Genomic DNA, 23,922 nt, shown 5'->3' on the forward strand with positions numbered 1-23,922 from the left:
GCACCTTGGGTCATCATTTGCACCTGAATGAAGTGGATGTACAATACCACTCTGATCTGGTAGGAGGTGACACACAAACTGCACAGGAGTGCATGGTGACAAGGCGCACAGCACTGGAGAAATTAACCCTTTTAAAAGATGTTATTTCTAACATCTCTCCTCCCTTTCAGCATGTAAGTTACATGGCTCTTGCACACCCACTGAATGCCACACCCATGCAAATCGCACCATTTGGTCACTAACACCTAATATCTGACTACCTTACACTCAACATCCGAAGTTTGCCACTGTTTAAGTCACTGCTGAATTTGGCCAGGAGACTTGCAGAGGTGCTGGACCAATTTACTCCTGGTCTCTGTTTGTTCTGCTGAAAAAGTACAGAAAACTTTTAGTCCAAGTGAAACATCGGATGTCAAACAGGACCTTTTGTTCACTGAGATTATTCTGAAAGATTCTGTTATTTAACATAAAAAGAAAAGGAGGACTTGTGGCACCTTAGAGACTAACAAATTTATTTGAGCATAAGCTTTCGAGACTAACACGGCTGCTACTCTAAAACCTGTTATTTAATGTAGTAGCATAATAATTTAAGACAGAATTTTCTCAAAAAAGTTCTCTCTGGCAATAAAGAATTTATAAATTGCCTTTTTGTAATCCTTCAGTTCAGGGATTTGGATCACACACGTGTACATTGCTTCTTTTGCTTTTTTGTACTCACCATTGAAATTTTTCCAGGCTCATTATGGCAAATACGAATTTTTAAGAGTTGACAGTAATATTTTTATACCATGTGATTTAAATCAGAATTTCAGTTTTAGAGCAAAACTTGTCTTTGGCCAAAATGGAATGAGGTTCTAATATTCTGGTTAAACAGAATCCTTTCCACTAAAATAAATGTTTCAGAACAAAGCTTTTAGTCAGTCATTAAGAGGAATAAAGCTTGGATCAGTTACAATATAAACAAAATAATTTAAAATGCGTTTCTGCTACAGTGAAATTGAAATAGCAAATGAAAAGCTATTTTGCCTTCCAACTCTACGGACATAAGCATCACTTCAGGACTTTGTTTTGGCCTCTTTATGCTGCTCTGGTGAGTCAAGGGGCTTGGCACCCAAGTTATTCGCCACAAGCAACTGTAGGAAGTGTCTGTCAGTGATGGAAGTTTCAGGGGCTGCTCTAACTTATGCTCTTCAAATTCTGGTGCTGGGCCCCCCGCGTCAAGGTAGGTTAAAAAACAACCTTTGCCACCCACCACCCTGAGGGCTGTATCTCCTCAGCAACACCAGTCAGGCAGTGCTGTTCAGAATCATGGCCCTAGAATCAAAAGCCACAGAAATCAGCATGAATGAAAAGTTCTTCTTATGAAATGACTAGTTCTGGAAATACTGTGGTGTTGCAGGTTGGGACTGAGGTGCATTGGCATAGCTTTGTGGATAGCTTTCACAGTTCCTACTCAGAGAGAGCTGACTCTAGGCTGTGTTTTCAGCCCCCCATTTTCACACGCATTTAAAAAGCATCCCTTATCATACTCACTAAATAAAGGAATAAAACTGTCAATATAAAAGCTGTGAAAATGCGAGGGATCAAATTTTTAACACAACTGGAACAATCTCATTTAGTGTTTAAAATCTTGGAAGAAAAATTCAATATTCATTAACTTACCCACTCCCAAAATTCTACAGTTCAGATTTACAGCTTCTGATGCAGCCTCCATACACATCTTGAGAATCAATTCTATTCTGTCCTCATAGGTTTTAGGATTGAGCTGGGTATATTTCTTTACTATTTCACCCTAAGAGGGAAAAACAGTCAGGCTTGTCCACTTATATAAATGCCCTGCAAAATGAATGACTTCTCTTCTGTTTAGACTACAGACCCATCAGCTTTAAAAACAATTTTATATTTTCAAAGGGCCACAGCTCTACTTCCAACTGGGGAGAAAAAAAAGATACAAGTCTTAGGCCCTGACCCTGCAAGATTATCTGTGTGGGCAGGCCCCTTGCACCCATGAGCAATCTGGTTTCGCTCTGTCCCAGCACTGAAAGGGAGGAAGGGACAACTCAAATAGCTTTACGATCAATGGCTGGATTAAAAAGGAAGTGTTTTTTAGTTTTAAATATGATAAAACAAAAGTTTGTTTGGTGTCATAAATATTGCTATTTTACTGGCAACAGGAAACTTAAGTAGACACATACTTGGAATTCAGATGCAGGGATTGGTCTTATAAAGGGCATTCGTTATAAATATTGTTTCTTATACAGCAATGCTGACTCTGAATATCAGTCTTTGAAACATTTTTTGCAGTAATGTAATCTCTGATGTGTGTGTGGGGGGGATGAAGGAGAGGAGGATTTTTATAACTTAACACTCCTAAAACAATGAAAGCATTCATTATGTGTGGGTGCAGGGGGAAAAAGAAAGTTAATGTAATGGTAAGCTTGCAAGATCAACCACTAAGAAGTGAATACATTTCAAAAGTGAACTGGTGATGTTATCTCTGTCACAAAGCACATCCTGTGTATTTTCTGGTAACAGAATGTTACACTGTGGTTTACAAGGGGAAAAGGAATAGACCATGCTGTATATATACCATGTGACTGCCTTAATGTTACCAAAGCAACTTCAGCTTTGGGAATTTCCTGACATTTGAGTGCTGGTTTGCACTCAAATGTCAGCATTAGATCAATGATGGTGTTGTATTTTCCTTTAATCTTCATTTAGTTTCCTCCACCAGTTTTTGTTTTTTCAGGAACAAATAAAAAAAGTAACTAGAGACAGTTTTTAGAGGTAATCTCTTTGTTCTGGTTTTACCAGAAGATCTTGAAAGCTCTTTGAAAGCAATGGTTTCCAAACTTTCAGCAACTGAGTCCCACCCTTCAGGGAAATTAAACCAACTGCACCTTCAGCTCTGCCATATGTTGTTAAATGCATGCTCAAAAACAGGGTGTCACTCAGGCCTGGTCTACATTTAGGGCTAGATCAACATAGCTACATCTGCCAGGTGTGCGAAAAACCCCCAAACCAAACCACAGACTCCTGAACACTGTAGTGATGCCAACCTAACCCCAGGGTAAATGTGCTATGTCGACGTAGCCACCATCGCTCAGGGAGGTGGTGTTCCGACACTAATGGAAAAACTCATTCTGTCTGTGTAGGCTGCATCCACAGGATAGAGTTATGCCGCTGTAGCTACAGGGACCTAGCTATGCAAGTGTGGTCTCCTTAGCTTAGACATACCCTTACAGTAGATCAGAATAGACTGTGTAGATCTTCGCACTATAACACACTCTCGCCTGTGTTAGATGCTTTGAGTGGTGAAATCATTAACAAGTGTGACCAAATTTAAAGGATCATTATTGGTACCTGAGTTGTACCCAGTCAATTGAATGAGGTAGTTAACACTTCCGAGCTCTTGTTTCAGGCTTTTTGCCAACATCTCTTCATTAGTTATGCCTGGATCACATTTTCAAGGTCTTCTTCACAATCAGAACAGCTAGGCACTTTTTTTTTTTTTAAATTAATGCTAAAGTTTCTGGGAAACAACTGAGAGGCCTATTTGTGCTTCCCTGGCTAGTTCTTCATGCCAGCCCCAGAGGCATTCCACCCACTCTGGGAAACGTCACTTAAATGAGCTAGCTGTGTATAAGCTGTTCAACTCTAGGCCAAAGAAAAATGTTCTACGTTCCATGAATTCTTTGGTGGTGAAAGGTGATGGGCTGACAGCCCTGGAGACTGAAGTATTTTATTCACAGAACATCTACCATGCAGGCTGTGATGGTGCACTTTTCCCCATACTGCCCCACAACATGCCCTAACCTGTTCTGGAGCAATCACTTTTAGGAGAGAAAGGGGTAGGTTAGTATCCAGGCTTACACAGTCCTGGGTTTCTCCGAGAATGCCAGCCTGGGTGCCAATTACTTTCTATTCTGATGATGGTTTAGAGTGCTGGGCTCCTGTTCTCAGGTATCAAATGGAGAACTATCACCTACTGTTGATCCAACAGCCATCAGAAAGTAACAACTTTTGGCCTAGCTGTGTTTTCACTGTTGACAGAGGTGAAAAACTCCCTATCACATGACCTGAACCATCCATTCCTCTTCAGTGAATTATCCTTGGAGTCTAGTTTCTTTTTTTCAGATATTCTGCATGTCCATTATAAAGGCATATGACGGGGTGGTGTGGGAAGTGAGGAAAATGGCACCAGGAGTCTCTCCCCTTGTGTGTGGGCTATATAAAGACACAAGTTGAACTGCAGTCCCTGTGCTCAGGGAAGTGCAGGAACTGCTCCCTGTCTATTCCCCTGCGAGCGCATCGCTCCTCAGACAGAAGGAGCCAGTGGGATCATGACTTTGCCTTGATCCTCATTGGCCGGCAGACCTGGCCAGCTGCACAGTCCATAAAGGAACACAGCAGCAGGCACACTTCATCAGCTCACGTGGGATCTCACCCTGGGACAGGGTGGCATTGCATTATCCACAGTGCAGTGCTTTCCCATAGAATACAGTGGTGTTTATAGACATGTATAAAAGCATGGTATAGTACTTACTTTCATACTGACTATCGCTACGCGGAGATTTGTTCCGCCTAGATCCACAGCCAAGGCACTCTGGGTTTCTAGGATATGGTCAATATCTTGTGAGATGTTCTCCTTTACAGGAGGGAAGCAGAACTTCTTCTGCAGTGGCTTTTTGAGGTCGATAGATTTGAGGAACTTCAGAATTCTTGGAACAGCATTACCATCCCCGTATATTTTTGAGCTGTAATATAAAAAAGCACTAATTATAGTATAAGCAAAACAGCAAGTCTGTAAAGCACTTATAAAATAGAAGGCCACAATATTTCACATCTCAAAGGTTATTAATAACTATAACGTTATCTGCCATGACAATAATGCATATCAAGTCTCTGTGAGTGTGCCACAGGATGTGTTGGATGCTTTAACAATCAGGAATGGGTTGAGCGTTATCCAGCTACAGGTAGCACAAGTGTGCAATTACCATCATTTTTTCCCCTGGGCTCTCGTTTAACCATGTTCCATAAGGTTACAGCATTATTTGTTTTTTTTTGTAAAGAATTCTATATGTTGATACTGAATCCTAAATATCAAGCCATTTGCAGCAGAGCTTTGCTGTATGAGTTCCAAGCTGCCAACGCTGTACGATTCTGAGATTCGCAGACTTCTTTCCTTTGTATGTAGTAAGATATCTAAGACGATTATTTCTTCCTAGAGTGGTGAGCTAACCTTGGATAAATATGGTGAAGTCTATTCTCCACCCCAGTACTAAGGGACTTATCTCTGGTCCCCTGAAGCGCAGTGGGTGGATATATATACTTACCAAGGATACTGTTTTCCAAACTGGAGATGCAAAGCTTGTAGTATTTTGTCCTGTGTGTCAGCATCACGAACATGAAGAACGTTTTCACCTAGATAATCAAAAATGCAATGTCATTCTAGTGCATGCCAGCTACTTGATAAATAATTGGAGGAGGGGGGCTGGGGCAGAAGAGAACAGAATTTGAAATGGACAAGCAATTACTTGTGTGTCCTGGCAAAATGTGTTAAGACCTCACACCTACTCAAAAGGAACATGACCTACGTGCACACAGTGCCCCTACTTCTGTATGTGTCATCTTCGTACATGCAGATGCTACGCTGACATTGCTCTGTTAGGACCTGCTCCCACTGAAGTCAATAGCAAAACTGTCACGGTACAGTATTCTGCCTGCAAAGCACTCAGAGAACAGAATTATTGACTCCAGTGTAATTCCCACATATAAGAACAACAGAGAGAACAGGAGGGTAAACTGTTGTTTATGTCTTATCTGAGGCACCTGTGTGATTGTGAAGAAAAACTATACATTTGCTTTTTATACCTATTGCTGGTTGTGGTGTACGTGTATATTAAAATTTCAGGATCATACCAGAGTACATAGTTTTATGCCTGTCACATGTACGGGCACCCATAAAGAAAACGTGCAGTGGTTTATTCTGGCAGGTGGAAGCCACTTCATATATTTATTTTAGTTGGACTATAGATAAAAAGCTTTACTACAAAAATAATCAGGACAGAAGGAACAGATCAGTGAAGTTAATAAGATAGGTCAAAATTGCCCTGCTGTGATAATGTCCATTAAAAATAAAATTGGCATGCTTGTTAAACTCAGACTTTAGCTTCTGTAATGATGCAACCACATGACCGTACCCAACACCCAGGAAGTTAATTCAGCAGAGAACTTAGCAGCAAACACATACCTGTTTCTCTTCCTATTTGACGTGTTCCCAGATTGATGACAGGGGTTCCAAATGCTCCCACCTCTCGAACACCACAGCTGCTGTTACCAATCACACAACCAGCATGTGCCACTAACTGGATGAATTGCTCAAATGGAACATGCTTTACTGCTCGAAAATTGGGATGATGCTCAATGCCCTTCTTCCTCATCACCCGAACCATCTCTTTGCTTCCTGTAGAAAAAGCCAACAATTGAGAACAAAATGTTAACCGATAGTTGAATTTTCACTGTGGCTACTGAAGGGGCTACTGTATACACTGTAATTACATGTTAGTAGCTGTCATTGGTGTTAACACAGAAGTACTGCGAAAGCAGCAAGGCTGGTATTCCTAGGACTGCCCTCACCCGTTCTGTGTACATGTTCCCAACCACTCTTTGCTCACCAGCCCTCCACAGGACTCTTCACAGCTGTGTCATTGAGCATAGGGTTTCAGCTGTGAGTCCGAGATCCAATGTGAAAACAGTTCATTACTATTACATTTTTAAGCATTTTAGAGCCCGTGGGTTAGCAAAATAGCTTGTCTGTCCCCCAAAATTGCAATGCTTTCCCTTTATCTTCCTCAGAAGATTGAAGGGCGAAGGTGATCCTGCATTCAGCACATGGTTCCAGTGAGTTCAAACGTTATACCTACATCACTAAGCTACCTCCATGTGGGTAGATGAAGTAGCACAAGTGAAGATGCAGAGAGGAAAGAGGAAGTCAGATGGGAGGGCTGCAGTGAACAAGGATGGATGCAGGTGGATTAAGAGGTCTAGGAGTGAGACACAGGGTGAAGTGACTCCATAGAGAGTTCTGAAAACCTGGAGGGCAATTCTTCACCAGTTTAAAACAAAAACAAAAACCAAACCATGTATAAAAAGTACCTGTTTCACTCACCTGCATCAATATTTGGGAACAGAACTAGTGTCCTTTTGTTAAAGGAGATGAGTGCATCCAACGTTAGTTCAAACATCTTTATGGAATGTTTAATATCTGTGGTCACAGGGTGCTGCAGAGCAACTATGTAATCTCTAGGTTTTACATCTTCACCTGTTTAAAGGGAGCCCAAAAGAGACTGTTTTATTAGCAGCATGGTGGTTGTGGTGGGAGAATGATTCTGAAGCCATTGAAACAAAAACCTCCTGAAGTCCTAGACAGCAAAATCTGATTTCTAGTACAATTAGTTCCAATACTACATGAGAACATAAGGGAGCGACAGGAGAATATGGGTTTGAAGTTTATCACTGTAAGTAAGACTCAGAACAATTGTTATTGTCTAAGGCCCCAGCACAGGGTCAACTGCAATACTGGGTCCTAAAACTTTACAAGAGTACTTTGAGCGCAGACCGAGGCCCCTAGTTACACCAGCATAAAACTGGATTAACTCAGTTGAAGCCAATTAATGTATTCTGGATTTACACTATTGTGAATGAGAGCAGAATTTGACCCTGAGGCTGCGGCACAACAACAAACAGGCAGATCTGACAGAGATTTTCATTGTGATCATGTATTCCTTTCAATCCATTTGTCTATTCAGGTTTCCTGATGGTCTTCTGGGCCTCAAGGGATGGATTTTTCACCATTTGCTTAAAAGAAATGAGAGAGTGACTACCATAAATACTTTACTTCACTTGTTATAAAGAGGAGCAGGTTCACTTTACTTTATTCTGAAAATGACTGAACTATTGAACTAACAAGAACCCAGTTCCCAATTGACAGGGACTGAAGAATTTTTCCTGTCAAACACGAACAAGATATGCTGATTTTTATGGAATGATCTGAAAGTAAATAGATGACATACAACACAAGTCTCTGAAACAGATCATGCTACTGTATTGTACTGCGCAGGAGACAATGTACAGCATGTAAATTCCCTTGATTTTTTTCAAATTAGTTCCATGCACAATCTCTAACATTATTAGGTCAGACCTGCTCCCTGATGTCTGGTTATAAAGGATATGAACAAGATTCTGAACCTCTGTGTATCAAAGAAATAGCTCTGAGTTCTAATTTATTTTTTAACAAAGAACTCAGCAAATTTGACTCTTGTTTTTTGACTCAGCAATAGGGTTTTAGATGTTAAAGACAATCTCTTTTTTTGGTCATGTAGGGTTACTTTCTCCTGACTACAAATACAAGAATGGAAATTGTAGAAATGAAGGAGTTTCTTGAAGAAACCAACACAGTCAAAATGTGACATTTGGGTCTCTAGAGAGGAAGGGGCTCCTGAATATTTAAGCATTACATCTGATATTTGATGGGATGTAATTATGTTAAATAATATGTGAGGTTGGGGCTCCTATTTCTCAGTCTTCCAGGCTACAGACCAATTGGCCTTGTTATTAATCTTGCCCTGGAAACAGACTGTTTTGGTATGATAACATTTGAAAGTTTTATGTTGTTTTTCCTCCCTTTGATTTACCAAGAGCTTTTGTTCTCAAAATAATATGCACATTTCCTTAAAGTGTGAAAGGCAGAGCATATGGGCATTTTGCTTTAAAAAGAGCAGGGGAAAAGACATAGGGAATAGCATTCTATGAAAACCAGCATACTAAGGTTTTCAGTTACGTCTGTGTTTACTGGGTCTGTATGTTTTTCTATGGTGGGAGACTGTCAAAATGTGCTTGTACCCTTCATAAAATCCTGTCTCATCTTCATGGGAATGCCAACAAAAACGCATGTCTGCCTGCTACAGAAATCTTATGAACTTTGAACAGAAGTGCAATACACACCTATCCACATACGTATAATACTCATATAGTCTTTATTTTTGGAGGAGAGAAGCTTGTCATATGAGGGACAGCCAGCCAAGAGGATGCGATCATGATCTTCGCACATGGATATCAAATGCTGCTCTGCACTTCTTGTGCAACACACATGGAAATGAGCCAGTTTGGTTATGGCATGTCTGATTGAGTCATCTATGGTCCCACTGACTTCCCCGCCTTCAATATGAAGAATCCGAATATTCATCAAAGCTGCAGATGTGGCCAGTGCCAGAGCATCAAATCTGTCCCCATGAACGATCACTATGTCAGGTTTCAGACGGTTGAGAACATCTGGTAGCTTTACTAATGCAAGGCCTACCGACTCCACCATGGCTGCCTCATCCTCGCCTCTCACTATGGTGTGCAATCTCGTGTGAATGTCAAAGTCGTCTTGTTCAATCATACGGTAGGTGTTACTGAAGAGAGGAGCGAAAGAAAATAAATGCTCAAACTGCAATACTGCTTGCTTTCACGCTGACATATCTTATGACAGCAGAATGGCACACAAGCATTTCATTACCAGTTTGCCCATTAACTAACTCTGAGGAAGCAGCTAGATTCTCTCCCTCTGTGGGAGACACCTTTTCAAATTTGTAATGATCCTTGTTCACGGAGGCCAACATTTTCCATCTAGGGTGCCTAAGATAGTACTTGATGCTATGCTTGTGCAGCAGCATAGATGTGCCTGATTTGCAGTGTGCTTGAGCACCCACAGCTCCCACTGACCTCAGTGGAAACTGTGGCTACTTAGCAGCTCTGAAAACCAGTCCATTTTGATTTAGGTGCCTAACTTTAAGCAGCCTAGTTTGAAAGCAGTGACCTGCTTTCTACACCATGCAATTAAAGTAGCACCTTACAGATTACAAAAGAAAAGAAGTAATCCAAGAAACCAGATTTTTAAAAAGGAGTCACACAAAGGCTGTAAGCACATGGGACTTCTAGGAATCTATTTTTTTAAATACTTACTAGACTTCACATATTTTAAAGCCTGTATTAAATATCACAAGCCCAGAAAAAGTAAAGACTCTTTAACCATAAGCTATTTACTTTAAACTTCACCACCAGATATTTAGTTAGCACAACTCTACCAAGTTGTTACACAGGCTGGGTAGCAGAGGAAAAGGTTGAGCTTCTTCCACAGAGTAGAGTTCGAGGGTGTGGGGGGCTTAAAAGGAAGTTTAGTTAGCAGACTTCCCCATCACATCTCTGTAGTTTAAATTACATGTGAAAGGCTTCCAGAGGGCTACCACGCATCAGGACCAGTGATAGCTAGCATGCAGACCTGCGTATTGTATATACACTAGGGGGAGCAGCTGTAAGGCTGTTTGCATTTTTCTCCCTTGTACCGTATTTTTCCCATTGCTATTCAGCTGAAGAGCCACTACTATCGATATAAGAATTCCAATTTACTGCCTGACCAAGCAGTTCCTCAGCCTTCTAGAGTATGTTAGGAATTATATTAAAACTAACAGAAAGTGAACTAAGTCCAGGAACAAATGAAGACCGTTATAAGACCTTGAATAGTTGCCACAGGAGGCGCAGCAATGCCTCAGAGAGAGGGTTCATTTTATGCTGCTGAGATGACAAGTACTAATAGCAGCTTAAACCCACAATGGGAAAGCCGTAGTATTTCTGATATGTTGGAGTCATTATCACCTGCACAAACACACTTGTAATCTATAATAGGAATGAAGGACAAGAGGCAGGAGAATAGGAGAAAAGACGGCTGTTCTGATTACAAGTGTACAGTGATGCACTTGCATACCATATTCATTATACCTGACCGTATAAATGTTCCAGACTCTCTGGTTGGAATGAGAGATGAGAAATCAAAAGGGTTCTAATTCTTTTCCTTAAGAGAACTGATCCATTCACCCTCCTTAGTGGAAAGGAGCAAACTTCCTTTTTGGAGGAAGGATTTTGACAGATTTAACGCTTGGTGAATCCACTTGTCCACTTGCATGTTGCAAGTTAAAAATTGTGGCTGGCAAGAGTGGTGGCAGAGCAACGGTTACAAGCACGGCAAGGAGCTCAGCCTCAGCAGGGGAGGAAATCATTCTTCTGTTGAGCTCCAAAGAGCCACTCTTGCCACTCCCAAATTCTTCTTACTGCAAGTGCATGCAGGATAAATCTTGGCCAGTGACCTCCTACATGATTTGTTCAGAGCTGATACTATTCCCAAAAAACTGTCTTTCAACCTCCTCACTTTAAATAGTTTCCTCTGCATTATGTTTTTGGCTCTGTTTACAACTACCCTCCACTCACCACTGCATCCTCATATTCAATAGCTTTAGGACATTCTGTGAGTGCCTTCCTCACTGATACCTAGCAATCAGCAGCAGCAATTGTGGTGGCTGCAGTCTTTTTCATGGTTCAATGCCCAAAGTCCCCCTACACCTTGAGCAATGCAGGAATGATGGTGACCCTGTGAAGGGGAATCTGTTTGAGACTTACTCTGCAGTGGCAGCCTGCTGCTAACTAACTGTCTGCTGCTTCAGTCACAAGAGACAGCAGGCCCAATCATGCTCCCATTGAAATCAAAGGCAAGGCTCTCATTTATTTCAATGAGAGTGTAAACAGGTCCACTGACTTTCCTGGGAGTAGATAAAAAAAATTAAACAAAAGAAATAGTATTTTTCAATTCACTTCATACAAGTCCTCCTTCTTGTTCAGCTAATCTCTGAGATAAACAAGTTTGTTTATATTTATGGGGGATAACGGTGCCTGCTTTTTTACAGTGTCACCTGAAAGTGAGAACAGGCATTCATATGGCACTGTTGTAATTGGTGTTGCAAGGTATTCACATGCCAGATGTGCTAAACATTCATATGCTCCTTCATGCTCTGACTTATAGTTTTACATTGTTTTATTTTTGAGTGCAGTTATGTAAACAAAAATTCTACATTTGTAAGTTGCACTTTCATGATAAAGAGATTTCACTACAGTACTTGCAAGAGGTAAATTGAAAGATACTATTTTTTGTTTATCTTTTATACAGTGCAAATATTTGTAATCAGAAATAATATAAAGTGAACACTGTACACTTTGTATTCTGTGTTGTAACTGAAATCAGTATATTTGAAAATGTAGAAAAACATGCAAAAATATTTAAAATAAATGTAAACTGATATTCTATTATTGTTTAACAGTGTGATTAAAACTGATTAATTACGACTTTTTTTTTTAATTTTATAATGAATTGTGATTTTTTTTAATCGTTTGAGAGCCCTAGTTTTTAGCGTTTCAACCTACAAGAATGTCTTTGTTTGGAAGAAGCCTTCCTAATTGGTTGTGCAGGAACGGCCATATACCCTACAGACTCCTCTCGCTCCACAGTGTGCCCAGTCCATCAGATTAGCCCTTCCTGCCACCAGATGAATACAAGAACATGGGACTGCCATTAGAAATAGATGTGGGCTGTTTGGACAAAGTTAACTTTCTCAGACAAAATTACTGTTTTCTAACAGGTTTCAGAGTAACAGCCGTGTTAGTCTGTATTCGCAAAAAGAAATGGAGTACTTGTATTTATTTGAGCATGAGCTTTCGTGAGCTACAGCTCACTTCATCAGATGTCTGATGAAGTGAGCTGTAGCTCACGAAAGCTCATGCTCAAATAAATTGGTTAGTCTCTAAGGTGCCACAAGTACTCCATTTCTTTTTTTGTTTTCTAACAGACTTTGGGTAAAGATTTCCAAAGTACTTAAGTGACTTGGGAGCCAAAGTCCCATTTTCAAATGTGGTTTAGGCACCTGGGAGCCTATGTCAGACTGAAAGTTGATGGAATTTAGTCTCCATCATGCCTAAGTAACTTTTGAAAATGGGATTTAGGACTGATGTGTACTCAAGAGTGTTTGCATGGCTCTAGCTCTATTAGCTTAGAAACTGATAAAAGGGATACAACATGCTCAGAATAAACTGGAAAAGATAGAGAACAATATTACAGCAACCATAACTATTACTTGTTACAACAGAAGGCAAATCACTTCTAGGAAGATGAGTAATTTAAATTAATTTATATTTATTCAGGCTTGGATTTTCATAGCAGCCTAAGGGCTTGACTACACTTGCAAGTTAGAGCACATTAAATCAGCCCTGGGCACCCTAACTCACGACCCATCCACACTGGCAAGGCACATAGAGCGCCTGGACTCTGCAGCTGTAGCACCCCTGGTAATCCACCTCCACGAGAAGCATAAAGCTTGCTGCACCCCAGCTGAAAAGCCCAGGTGTCAGTGTGGACCACATGTTGCATTGCTGCGCTGTGACTGGCTTCCTGAAACGTCCCATAATCCCCTGAAGTGGCCACTCTTGTCATTGTTTTGAACTCAGCTGTAGGCATGCGGAAATCCCCTTTCAAAGCTCTGTTTCTGACAGCTGGCTGCTTATCTGCTCTGGAACAAAGCAACCATTACTGTGGAACGCTGCTGCTGTGAGTGTGTGAGAGTGAGAGACGAGGGGAAGGGGGTCTGCTGCTGTCTGAACTTACAAGACAGCATGCTGACAGACACTCTGCCCCCCAAAACACAGTCTCTCCCCCCCCCACACACACGTCACACTCCACCTCCCTTCCCCCATTTGAAAAGCACGCTGCAGCCACTTGCACACTGGGATAGCTACCACAATGCACTGCTCTTTGTGGCGTTGCAAGAGCTCCTAAGGTGGCCACGCAAGTGCGCTTGCAGCTGACAGTGTAAACACATGGCAGTGTTTTCCCTGCTGCAGTCTCCAAAGGCTGCTTTAACTCCCAGCGCTCTACACCTGCAAGTGTAGTCAAGCCCTACGACTTTGTCTACACTGCAGGTTACTTCGTTATAACTTCTGTCGCTCAGGGATGTGAATAATCCACATCCCTGAGTGACATAAGTTGCACCAACCTAAGGACCAGTGTGGACAGCGCTACGCTGGCAGGAAAAGCTCTCCTGCCTCTCGTGGAGGAAGGAGTTATTAAGCCAACGGGAGACCTGTCTCCTGTCTGCTTAGAATGTCACCACCACAAGCTCTACAGCAGTGCAGCCACATCGGTGCAGCGGCACCGGCATCGGTGTAAGTGCTGTAGTGTAGACGTAGCCTGAGAGAGTTGGGCTCAATTCCCAGAGACTTTCAATCACCTTGGAAAAACCTGGCCAAAGTACTCAGATCCTCAGTTAGGAGGCGCTAAGTAAGTACTAAGTTTGGTATTATTACAAGATTGATTTGAAAGAGCGTTGTGCAGGAGGTCAGACTAGATGATCATAATGGTCCCTTCTGACCTTAAAGTCTATGAGTCTATGAGGAATGATCAGCCTAACAAGGACATTTTCCCCTTTACTGAATGTTAATAGATAACACGGTCTAATGTTTCAGATCTGAAACAATACTTGGTTGAACATATGTGGGTCCCAAAATCCAGTCCTAAGGATGAACATTTCCTGCTTCTCTAAGAGATAACTAACGTACCATTCTTTATATAGGATCTCAAGTTGAAAAGGATTTGCCACTAACAAAATGGTAGAGATGCAAGTTTCCACCTTACCCATAGTCATCAATCAGATGGGAGCCAAGCACCACTACATCAAGCTCAAAGAATTGTGGTTCCGCCTTAATGCCAAACATAATAGGAGCTAATTTTGAATAATCAGCTCGGTTGCAAGTAGCAACGCAAACCCGAAGTTTTCGGTTGTTCCCATTCTTCTCCATGATTTGTTTTTGTTTTGAAAGATTCTTGAAATACAGTTCCTGAAACAACAAAAAGCAAGGATTAGTATTTTTCTGTACAGCCATAAAATTGCATGCTTAAATAATGAAAGACATGTAGTAGAATGCTATGCTATTCCAGTGTGGAAATTTGGACAAGTGCTAACTGATCAAAAGATTACCATTTAGATAACAGGTACCTTGCTGGGAAAAACATGCTTCCAATTATAGGTATAATCTAAGATTGTATGTGTGTAAATGCACGCGCATATGTGCTTTCACAAAGAAAATAGTTGTTTAGTGATTGGAATCATAGAATATCAGGGCTGGAAGGGACCTCAGGAAGTCATCTAGTCCAGCCCCCTGCTCAAAGCAGGGCCAATCCCCAATTTTTGCCCCAGATCCCTAAATGACCCCCCTCAAGGATTGAACTCACAACCTTGGGTTTAAATAGGCCAATGCTCAAACCACTAAACTATCCCTCCTCCAGTGGTTTGAGCATTGGCCTGCTAAACCCAGGGTTGTGAGTTCAGTCCTTGAGGGGGCCATATATGGATCTGGGGCAAAAAAAATTGGGGATTGGTCCTGCTTTGAGCAGGGGGTTGGACTAGATGATCTCTTAAGGTCCCTTCCAACTCTGATATTCTATGATTGAAGCAAGGGGCTGAATGTCAGGACCCCTGGGTTCTATTCCTGGCTCTGACACAGACTTCCTGTGTAACCTTAGGAAAGTCACGAAGGCCTAAATTTTCAAAAATATCCACTAATTTTGGATGCCCAATTCGAGTGATGCAAAGTCTGATTTTCAGAGATGTGGAGCTATCCTGACTTAAAATGGGAGCTGTGGATGCTCAGTTTTGTTGAATATCAGGCCCAAAAAGTCTCAGGTTAGGCATTCAAAAATTGAGGCATCCAAAAGTTGTGGACACTTGTGAAAAATGTAAGGTTTAACACCTTTGAGCCTTAGTTTACCTGACTTTAAAATGGAGATAATGATGCAAACATATTGTGAGGTTCAACTGTAATTAAAAGCCTGCAAAATGCTTTGAAACGATCAGATTAAGTGCAAAGTTAATACTATCTTCCTGGGTGACAGTCATATCCCAAAACCCCATTATGGGGAGGACTGTTGGGAGATACCAGGGCTACACTAACAAAGACATTATGTGACCACCAGAAGAAAGTAGTTCCTAAAAATTAGGCATCAACTCCTTTATCAGCAATGCAGAAACACTATGTAAGTGACGGGCTGCCACTAAATCAGGCTTGTAACTATAACCCTGATTGTGATCTCATTTGCATTGATGTAAGTTATGAGTAATTCCACTGCAGTCAATGCAATTACACCAGTGTAAAACCATCTTGGGATCAGAATCAGGCTCTAAAACATCATAATTCTTATCACTCTTCAGCTACTACTAGATACTCAGTTCTCTCCTATTTCCCCTGACACACACGTGCAAATACAGGACACAGTCCCCTAATTTTAATGTACCTGTATATAATAAACTGGCATTATATCTGATCTTTTTTTAAACAGATGTTCAAGCTTCACGAACAAGACAAAGTAAAAAGAATGATCAGATTATTCCTTATATTGGTGTAATGTTGTAATGGAGTATTTTATGAGTTTAAATGACAAGCTTCACAAAACAAGACAAATTTTGTACCACTCATTTTCCTACCCTGAACCTCCCCTTCAACAGAAAAGGAAGATCAGTTAAGTCTCAGCTCATTGACAGGGATTCAGTTCAGAGATCTTCATAGATCAGGGGCATAGACTGGGGCAAGGAAACACTTACTCCCCATTCCATGGGATTCTGCGGAACTGGATCTCCACAGTGGGCTTCTACAGATCCATGAGGGTGAGCAAAAGGTGACAGGCGTTTTCCTTTCATTCTCCGTTGGAGCTGTACTGCTGTGGAGACTGGAGTGGACCAGAGGCTCCAAAGACAATGTAGAAGTCAGATCTTGGGTCTCTGTTGTGTTTAGGGGCTGAACTTCTTTTCATTCCATGGGAAAGCCATCCACAGGAAACTCAGTGAGGGAAATCTGAGTTTCCAGTTTCACACAAAAGTTTGTAAGAGGCTGGTAGGGTTTACCTAACACCCCTCACCTTGTTAGCAGGTGTTGAGCCTGCTGGGAAAGGGTTCAGTGTATTAGTCAAATCCACTGAAGACTCTTGTTACCCCAATCTGGATATAAAGGAGGCAGGAGTGGCCTCTGGGGAGAGGTAAAGGCTGAGCATCCTGAGGCAGGAAACCTTCAGTGAATGTCTGTAGAACAGGGCTGAGAAAGGTGCCAGCTCACAGTTTGGTGCAGAAGTGCTGACACAGAGGAGAAAAATAAAGGCATAACACTAGAAGTCAAAAAAGGAGAAATCTACCACAAGATACTTGAATTCACATCACTGCACACAGTGTACCTGGCCTCCTATGCCATGAGTGGTTTAAAGGAGTCAACTTGTAATAGGCATGTATATTTAATTAAATGCTTACCAAGGGCCTGAAAAGTTAACAAGGAGTTAAAGGGCTGTGGGATCAGGGCCTGAATGTTTTCTGCCCCCACCTACACACCATTAGTCTCTTGTTGTCAAAAGGTCACTTGTCATTTCCAAACAGGTAAGCTACACAGAACAAATATTGGGAAGTCTGTCATATTGTGCATATTGCACAATAAATATCCTCCTCCCCAGAAACTCTTACATTGTTTCAATCTCCTGCTAACTAATAGTCAAATAAGAAAGTTATATCCTCCTACAGAAGTGACTCAGTTTTTGTGGCTTCATATTAATATATTAGGTAAATACTTCCTTCTATTATGCCTTCCCAAGGCGTCACAGACCTCTTTTCCTCACTGCTCCATAGCAAATCCTGCTTCTGTTAACTTGAGTCCTGAGATCACTCAACCCTGATAGTTCATGAACACGCACAGTATAACATCAAGCTAATTAGATCAGAACACTCATAGAAACTGAGTTCTTCCTAAGATCAGCAGACTTGCTTCTAGCAAAGCCATGTCTTGATCTGAAGTTGCTGCCTTTTAAAGTTTATCTTCACTGGCAGACCATCTTGTCTTCCTCATTAACTTTTCCCAACTTTAGTTTGAGTCACTACAGTTTCCTAAAATCCTGAATGAAGAGTTTAGATTTCAGTTACTGTGAGGAGGCTCTCTGTAAACGTGGCCAAATACTGTACTGCCAATGCATATCTCTTTATAGGCCAAAATGCATCAAGGTTACAGTAATATTACAACAGAACACCACATTCTCTTTTTTAATCAGATATTTTTATATCACTTTTTGGAAATGAATCAAAGATTATTTTAAAAAACTATCATGCAGTTCAGTGGAATAATGTGGGCTGTATTTTAAAAGTGAACCTGTCAATTTAAAAGCCACACCTCTTTTCAAAACCTTCTGTAGTTACTGTTCTTACAAGTAACACTTACGATTACTATACTTGAAAGATTAGAGAAAAATATTTTTGCACGTCTACACTAGAGCTCTTACAGCAGCACAGCTGTACTGATGCAGCTGCGCTGCTGTAAGATCTCTTGTGTAGTCGCTCTATGCAGATAGGAGTAGGCTCTCCCCTTGACATAATTAAACCACCCCCAAAGAGCAGCGGTAGCTTTGTCAGTGGGAAACGCTCTGTCACAGATATAGCGCTGACCACACTGGCGCTTCTGTTGGTGTAACTCGTGTCGCTCAAAGAGGTGTTTTTTCACACCTTTGAGCGACATAAGTTATACCAACAAAAGTGGGAGTGCAGACATAGCCTCGGTTTCACTGTTTCCTCATAAGAGTTCATTGGTCAGTTTACCCTGCTGTTTGTGTGGGTATTACACACAGCAACAGAGGAGACATACTTTGTAGAAATAAAAAGAAAAGGAGTACTATGCTCAAGTAAATGTGTTAGTCTCTAAGATGCCACAAGTCCTCCTTTTCTTTTTGCGGATACAGACTAACACGGCTGCCGCTCTGAAATTTGTAGAAATAGAAACCTGTGGTTGTGAAAACACAAAAATAGGTAGGGGAAACTTGGTAGCAGGTGCACTACCCGAAAGCTACTTTTAACACACTTCTTGAAACAGGACAGCTTTTAAAATTATAATAATGTCCTTTTGACAAGTTATGAAAACTAGGAACTGAAAATCTCCTACAATATTTCTCAGTGTTTCATTTTTGTGTAATAACATGTTAAACAAAAGGTTTCACTTTTCCAGAATGATCCAGAAGCAGGACTGTTCAACTTCAATTGAATCAAATAAACAGAATACATTTTAAAAAACATTTTTGTTCTGTTTTGATAAATAGGTGAACAACTTAGCATGTACAGCTATACAGGTATGTCAATTAACTTCCTTCTGTGGCTTCTCCCACACATACTACTACCACCCCTATGGTTGGGCCCTTTTAAGAGCCAGGCAGTGAGTTCCCAGGCAGGACAGAGCCTTTAATTACACTGCACCAGAGCAGGACTGATTTCACACTCACTTTTGAAAGGCTGCTTCCTTCTGCCAAACCAAATATCTCTGCTATCTATCTGGGCACAAGCACCAGCCCTTCTCTTAATTATGCAATGGCAGGAATTTCAGACCCTCTAGAGCATTGCTTAGGGGCTGCCATGTAAGTAGCACAAAGCACTACTCACAAGAGTTAAGAATGTTACCACCACTCCCTAATTAACTAAATGAAAGGCCCTGGGATTCAAACTCTGACCCTCCATTTGGCAGCTGGTGCAATAAGCTAGCACTAGGCCATCCTTCAAAGTAGACTTTTACTATCCTTCTGAAATTCTTTAGAGTCTTAAGAATTAGATTTCTTCTTGCCCAATTTCAAGTGCAGCTGGAAAAGTTTTCTGTATTTACGAAGTTTGACCATTCAAAGACACATATGAAAAGCTATCACATTTAAACAAACATGAAGTAGAAAAATAAAAATGAACTGAGCAACTTTTACAACACAGGCTGTCAGTGGTAGACATTATATCATTTACTGGGCAATAAAGGCAGTTCCTTTTATTAAAAGGGTAATGGAAAAAGCTAGAACACACCAGGCTACCAAATCTAGGATTTATTTTTAAACCTATCCTTTTAAGCTTAAGCAAAACACAACAGGCCAGTTCAATTAGCTGACTTTTCTCAATCTGTTTCTCAGAAACATTTCCAGTTTGAGAATTTTATAGAGCAATTGCACCTAGTTTCCCCTGAAAAACCACACATGTGACATGTAGGGGCTCTGGCTATGCGGGCTGCAAGAAACTATCAGTCAGGAACTAGTTTCCTTCAGGCGTTTCAGTGCTTTAAACTCAAGACTTCAAACTAGTTATGGGGTAAGAGACCTGATCTGGTTAATTGAGCCCCAAACCAGAAGCTCTACTTTCCCTCCGTGTCAGGAAGGGGTTACCACTGCTATCCATGTAATTATGTCTCCAGCATGACAAATCTATTTTCTCTTTTATACAGTTGGAAACCTTACCTTTCGCTTTCCTCTATGCAAACTGCAGTGAAGTAAAAAGGATTAAATATTAATATATATGAAAAGAAGCTATGCTAACTTCCATTGGCGAATTCCACCGACTTTTCACTTCCTCTACACAAACTGCAGTGAAGGTAAAAGAGGATTAAATATTAATGTATAAGCAGCAGCTCTCCTATCTACCACTGGCTAATTCTAACCCCCGCTCATTTTTTTTTTTTTAAAAAGAAACTGTAAATCATGTTTAACTCCTGAATCACTGCACAGACTGGTTTCTAACTCCTCAGCTAAAAAAGCATAATACCTAACAAAACAAAGAGCTAACCTCCAGTACTCTGTGGGCCAAGTTATGTCAAGGGTACAATACACCTCATTACATTACAATGGATTGTCTTTAATGTCTCATCTAACGGGCATACTGCACCAGATTTAATCTCCTGGGGTTTTTTGTTTTAACCTTTATACATTCCCTCTACAACTGAGGTTTGTGGGAAGGCTAATATTGAGATTACTGCTGGAGCTATATTCTGAAGAAGCAGATAATGGCCCTAGCTAAGACTGCATGAGTCAAGAGTAAGTCAGATGAGCCCAAGTGGAGGGGATGGAAAAGTTTGCCCCAAGTTTTGAGCAAGCAAAGCAATACTAAAATGGACCACTTAAAGTCACAGACATTTCCACTTTTTCTAAAGCAGCAGTAGACTATTATCTTCTCAGATGGACATTATTTCTACTTTCTACAGCTGATTAGTTGAGTTTAGTAATCCTACTACTCAGAGAACTCATCACTAACAGCAAGGTTTCTCCCCTAGCCCTGTCACCTGCTCCAGAGTCCCCTTCCCCTCCTATTTCATGACCTCACTCTTAACCCCTCCTTAGCCTCTCTACTCCCTCTGGTTCTTTCCTCTCATAATAGAAGTCTGTTCTGATCTTCCCAAAGGCCCCACGTACCTGTAGCAAACTGAATTTAAATTCTGCAGCTGACTGCAAAGTTTGTGGCAACTTCATTACTAAATATTCCCCTTTTTATAACAGGAAGGAAATATAAATATGAATAGACACAGCGAAGTAGTCCCTTTTATAAACCATTATACTAAATTCAATTTAGTTTATGCCATCCCCACATTTTCAATGTGCTGCAGATATTTCTACTGACAATGCATAATTCCATCATAGAAGTTGTCAAAGGAGAATGAATAAGAAATAGCTGGGGCTTTTAGCAACTATAGAGTTGAAAGAGGCCATCTGGGATTGTGATAAGCACATCATCTAGATCTTTGTGCAAAAATGATCAGCAATGAAATAGTGCTAACATTAAATTGTCATTAGGTTTCCGATGAAAGGCTGCTCCGCTTAGAGGAATCGAGCAGTCTGTAACTCTCAGATATCGTTCAAGCTATCTGCATGCTTAGACAGGCAACGCTCTATTGACTTAACCTTGAAAACATGATCCAAGTATATCTTTGTAAATATGAGGAAAGGAACATTTCATTTAAATAAAAGTTAAGATTCAGGACCACAACACTATCGCAAGGTGCAGATTTCACAGCAAATCCTGCAATTTGGGAATTTACAGGGTCCTGTAGTGTTCTCATCCTCAAAAAGGCTCTCCCATTGACTCCAACTACTGCTTTATCTCCCTTCAAATCCAAACTCATGGAACCCTCCCCCACACTCCTCCGTCTACAACTTTTGCCTTAAATCCCTCTCCTTCAACTCCATCCTGGATCCCTTCCAGTCTGCTTTCCATCTTCTCCAGGCTACACTATTATCAATACCTCCAATAACCTCAGAAAGAAAAAGGTTGAGAACCTTTGGTCTAACTAATAAATTACAAATACATAGAGACTTTCAAACAGTGATCTCACAGTGATTTATAAAAGTGAATACGTATTCCCCTATTTACAGTTGGAGAAATTGAGGCACAAAGATGTGAACTGACTTTTCCAAGGATACAGAGAGAAGGAGTGACAAAGTCATGAACAGATCCCAGGTCTCCTTATTCCAAGTCATGTGCGCTAAACATCAGACACCCCAACTCCCTTGAGACAGGATTTTTATCTGTTTATTTATGCAAAATAGGCTTAAAAAGTAGTATTGGTTCAATTAACTATTCTAGCTTTCCATTCAATTAAGTATTCTGTCGTTCCAGGCCCTTCTGGAAAAAACTCTTATTTTAATATCCTAAGGCCATTCAACTAATATCTAGATAAGATCGCCCACCCTAGATGATGAAAGAATTCACCCTGAGGATGCCAGAAGTCAAAGAATCTCTTGAGACACACAATAATGACCAATCTGTAGAAAATTAAGTAGACAGATTGCACATCTGCATAGCAAGACATTTTAAACTTAAATGATCAGCTACTGCCTGCTATAGCAATGGCCTCTTACAACTAGTTTGTAAAGTATCAGCAGAAATCAAAGGCAGATTGTTATGACACCTGCTCTGAGTTGGCTAGAAACAAAAGAAATTTGTACTGTAGAAGAGCATTTCAGTTATATTTAGTACTAATAAGTTTCAATCAACCCGCAGCAGCATTATTTTTAGTTTTGAGTTTAACCTCTGTAATGTTTGGATTCAACAATGAAACTACAACAATAATTAGGACTGATCTGAACAGTTTTTTGTCCTGATATAACTGTTTCAGCTAGGGGTATGATTATTTTTAACCCATATACTTTTATCAGTACAAACCCTCGTGTGGGCAGTTATTGGTACAATGATACTAGGTGAGCTGCACCACTTCAGCTGTGTCAGTATAGTTAAAGCTGGTCTATACACAAGCCCTCAGTGGTGGCCTTGTACTCGGATTCTGAGTTCTAAAGAAATAGAATCTTTCAATTGGATGACACATTGCAAGAAGCAATTAAGAGCACAGACAGAAGTTATTCTCCCTTATAGGCTCAAAAGAGATGAGAGTTGAGATCTGATTTCTGTGTGTTTGAACTTCTCCCAAGAAATTTCTACTGTGATGTAGCTAGCCAAAGTGAATACAATAATCCCTACCTGGGTTTGACCTCACCTAGCTCCACCATGGTAAAAGCTTGTCTCTATTAGGATTTTATAGCAAGATAACTAAGGTGCCTTAGCTCTCTTTCTGTAAAAAACAAACAAACGAACAAAAAAAACCACACCTTTTTTGGCAGAGAAGATATAGGCAAAACCCTTTTTAGCTGTTTCCTTACACTGTGCTCTGAAGCAGCTTTCCCTACTATTAAATGGGAGCCACCTCTGCCACAGAATGTAGACCCATCTTGGCAGGGGATGCATAGATAAAAACTAGTAAAATCTGTTTATACTTTACATTACATACCTTTAATTTATGCATTAAGTGCCTATTCTGCAGTACTGAAACCAATGGAAAAACAGCCACAAAATTAAATAGGCCTTAAATGCCCAATTCTGAAAAGTCCTCTGTAACCTCAGCTTCCACATAAGCCAAGTAGAGGAGTGGACACTCAGTGCCTTCCGTGTATAACATCTTTCAGAACGAATTAACCACAGTGGAATGTAAGGTGTTGGTTTGGTGCTATGTAGTCTTCAATGGTTTGGGATTTTCATGTCTGAACAACCACTTCTCTCTCCAGGCTGTGACCAGTGGAGCCCTCTCTTTTCAATATAGGGGAGAGCTAGTCAGACAGCATGAGAAATCAGCTCAGCCCACCTTGACCGCAGCCAGTCTGGGCCTGTTGGCTTTCATCAGGAAGTGAAAGAAATATTTAAC

At 40.7% G+C, this 23,922-nt stretch overlaps 1 protein-coding gene across 4 annotated transcripts in view; it reads right to left on the reverse strand.

Moving 5' to 3' along the window:
• Nucleotides 1–23,922, reverse strand: part of GNE (glucosamine (UDP-N-acetyl)-2-epimerase/N-acetylmannosamine kinase) — a 46,152-nt gene that overhangs the window by 21,602 nt on the left and 628 nt on the right. Inside the window, exons 2-9 of one of the 4 annotated variants that reach the window (XM_077817848.1) lie at nt 16,832–17,042; nt 14,555–14,757; nt 9,007–9,458; nt 7,172–7,324; nt 6,254–6,466; nt 5,337–5,424; nt 4,547–4,757; nt 1,663–1,792 (exon numbers count right to left, since the gene is read on the reverse strand). In XM_077817848.1, the coding sequence (XP_077673974.1) occupies nt 1,663–1,792; nt 4,547–4,757; nt 5,337–5,424; nt 6,254–6,466; nt 7,172–7,324; nt 9,007–9,458; nt 14,555–14,718 (1,411 nt within the window). In that variant the 5' untranslated portion in view covers nt 14,719–14,757; nt 16,832–17,042. Of the gene's footprint in view, nt 1–1,662; nt 1,793–4,546; nt 4,758–5,336; nt 5,425–6,253; nt 6,467–7,171; nt 7,325–9,006; nt 9,459–14,554; nt 14,758–16,517; nt 17,043–23,922 lie in introns of those variants that run through there. The other 3 variants (XM_077817847.1, XM_077817850.1, XM_077817849.1) reach the window with 3 other exon arrangements.

Source organism: Eretmochelys imbricata, chromosome 5, assembly GCF_965152235.1.
Source record: "Eretmochelys imbricata isolate rEreImb1 chromosome 5, rEreImb1.hap1, whole genome shotgun sequence".
Taxonomy (NCBI): domain Eukaryota; kingdom Metazoa; phylum Chordata; order Testudines; family Cheloniidae; genus Eretmochelys; species Eretmochelys imbricata.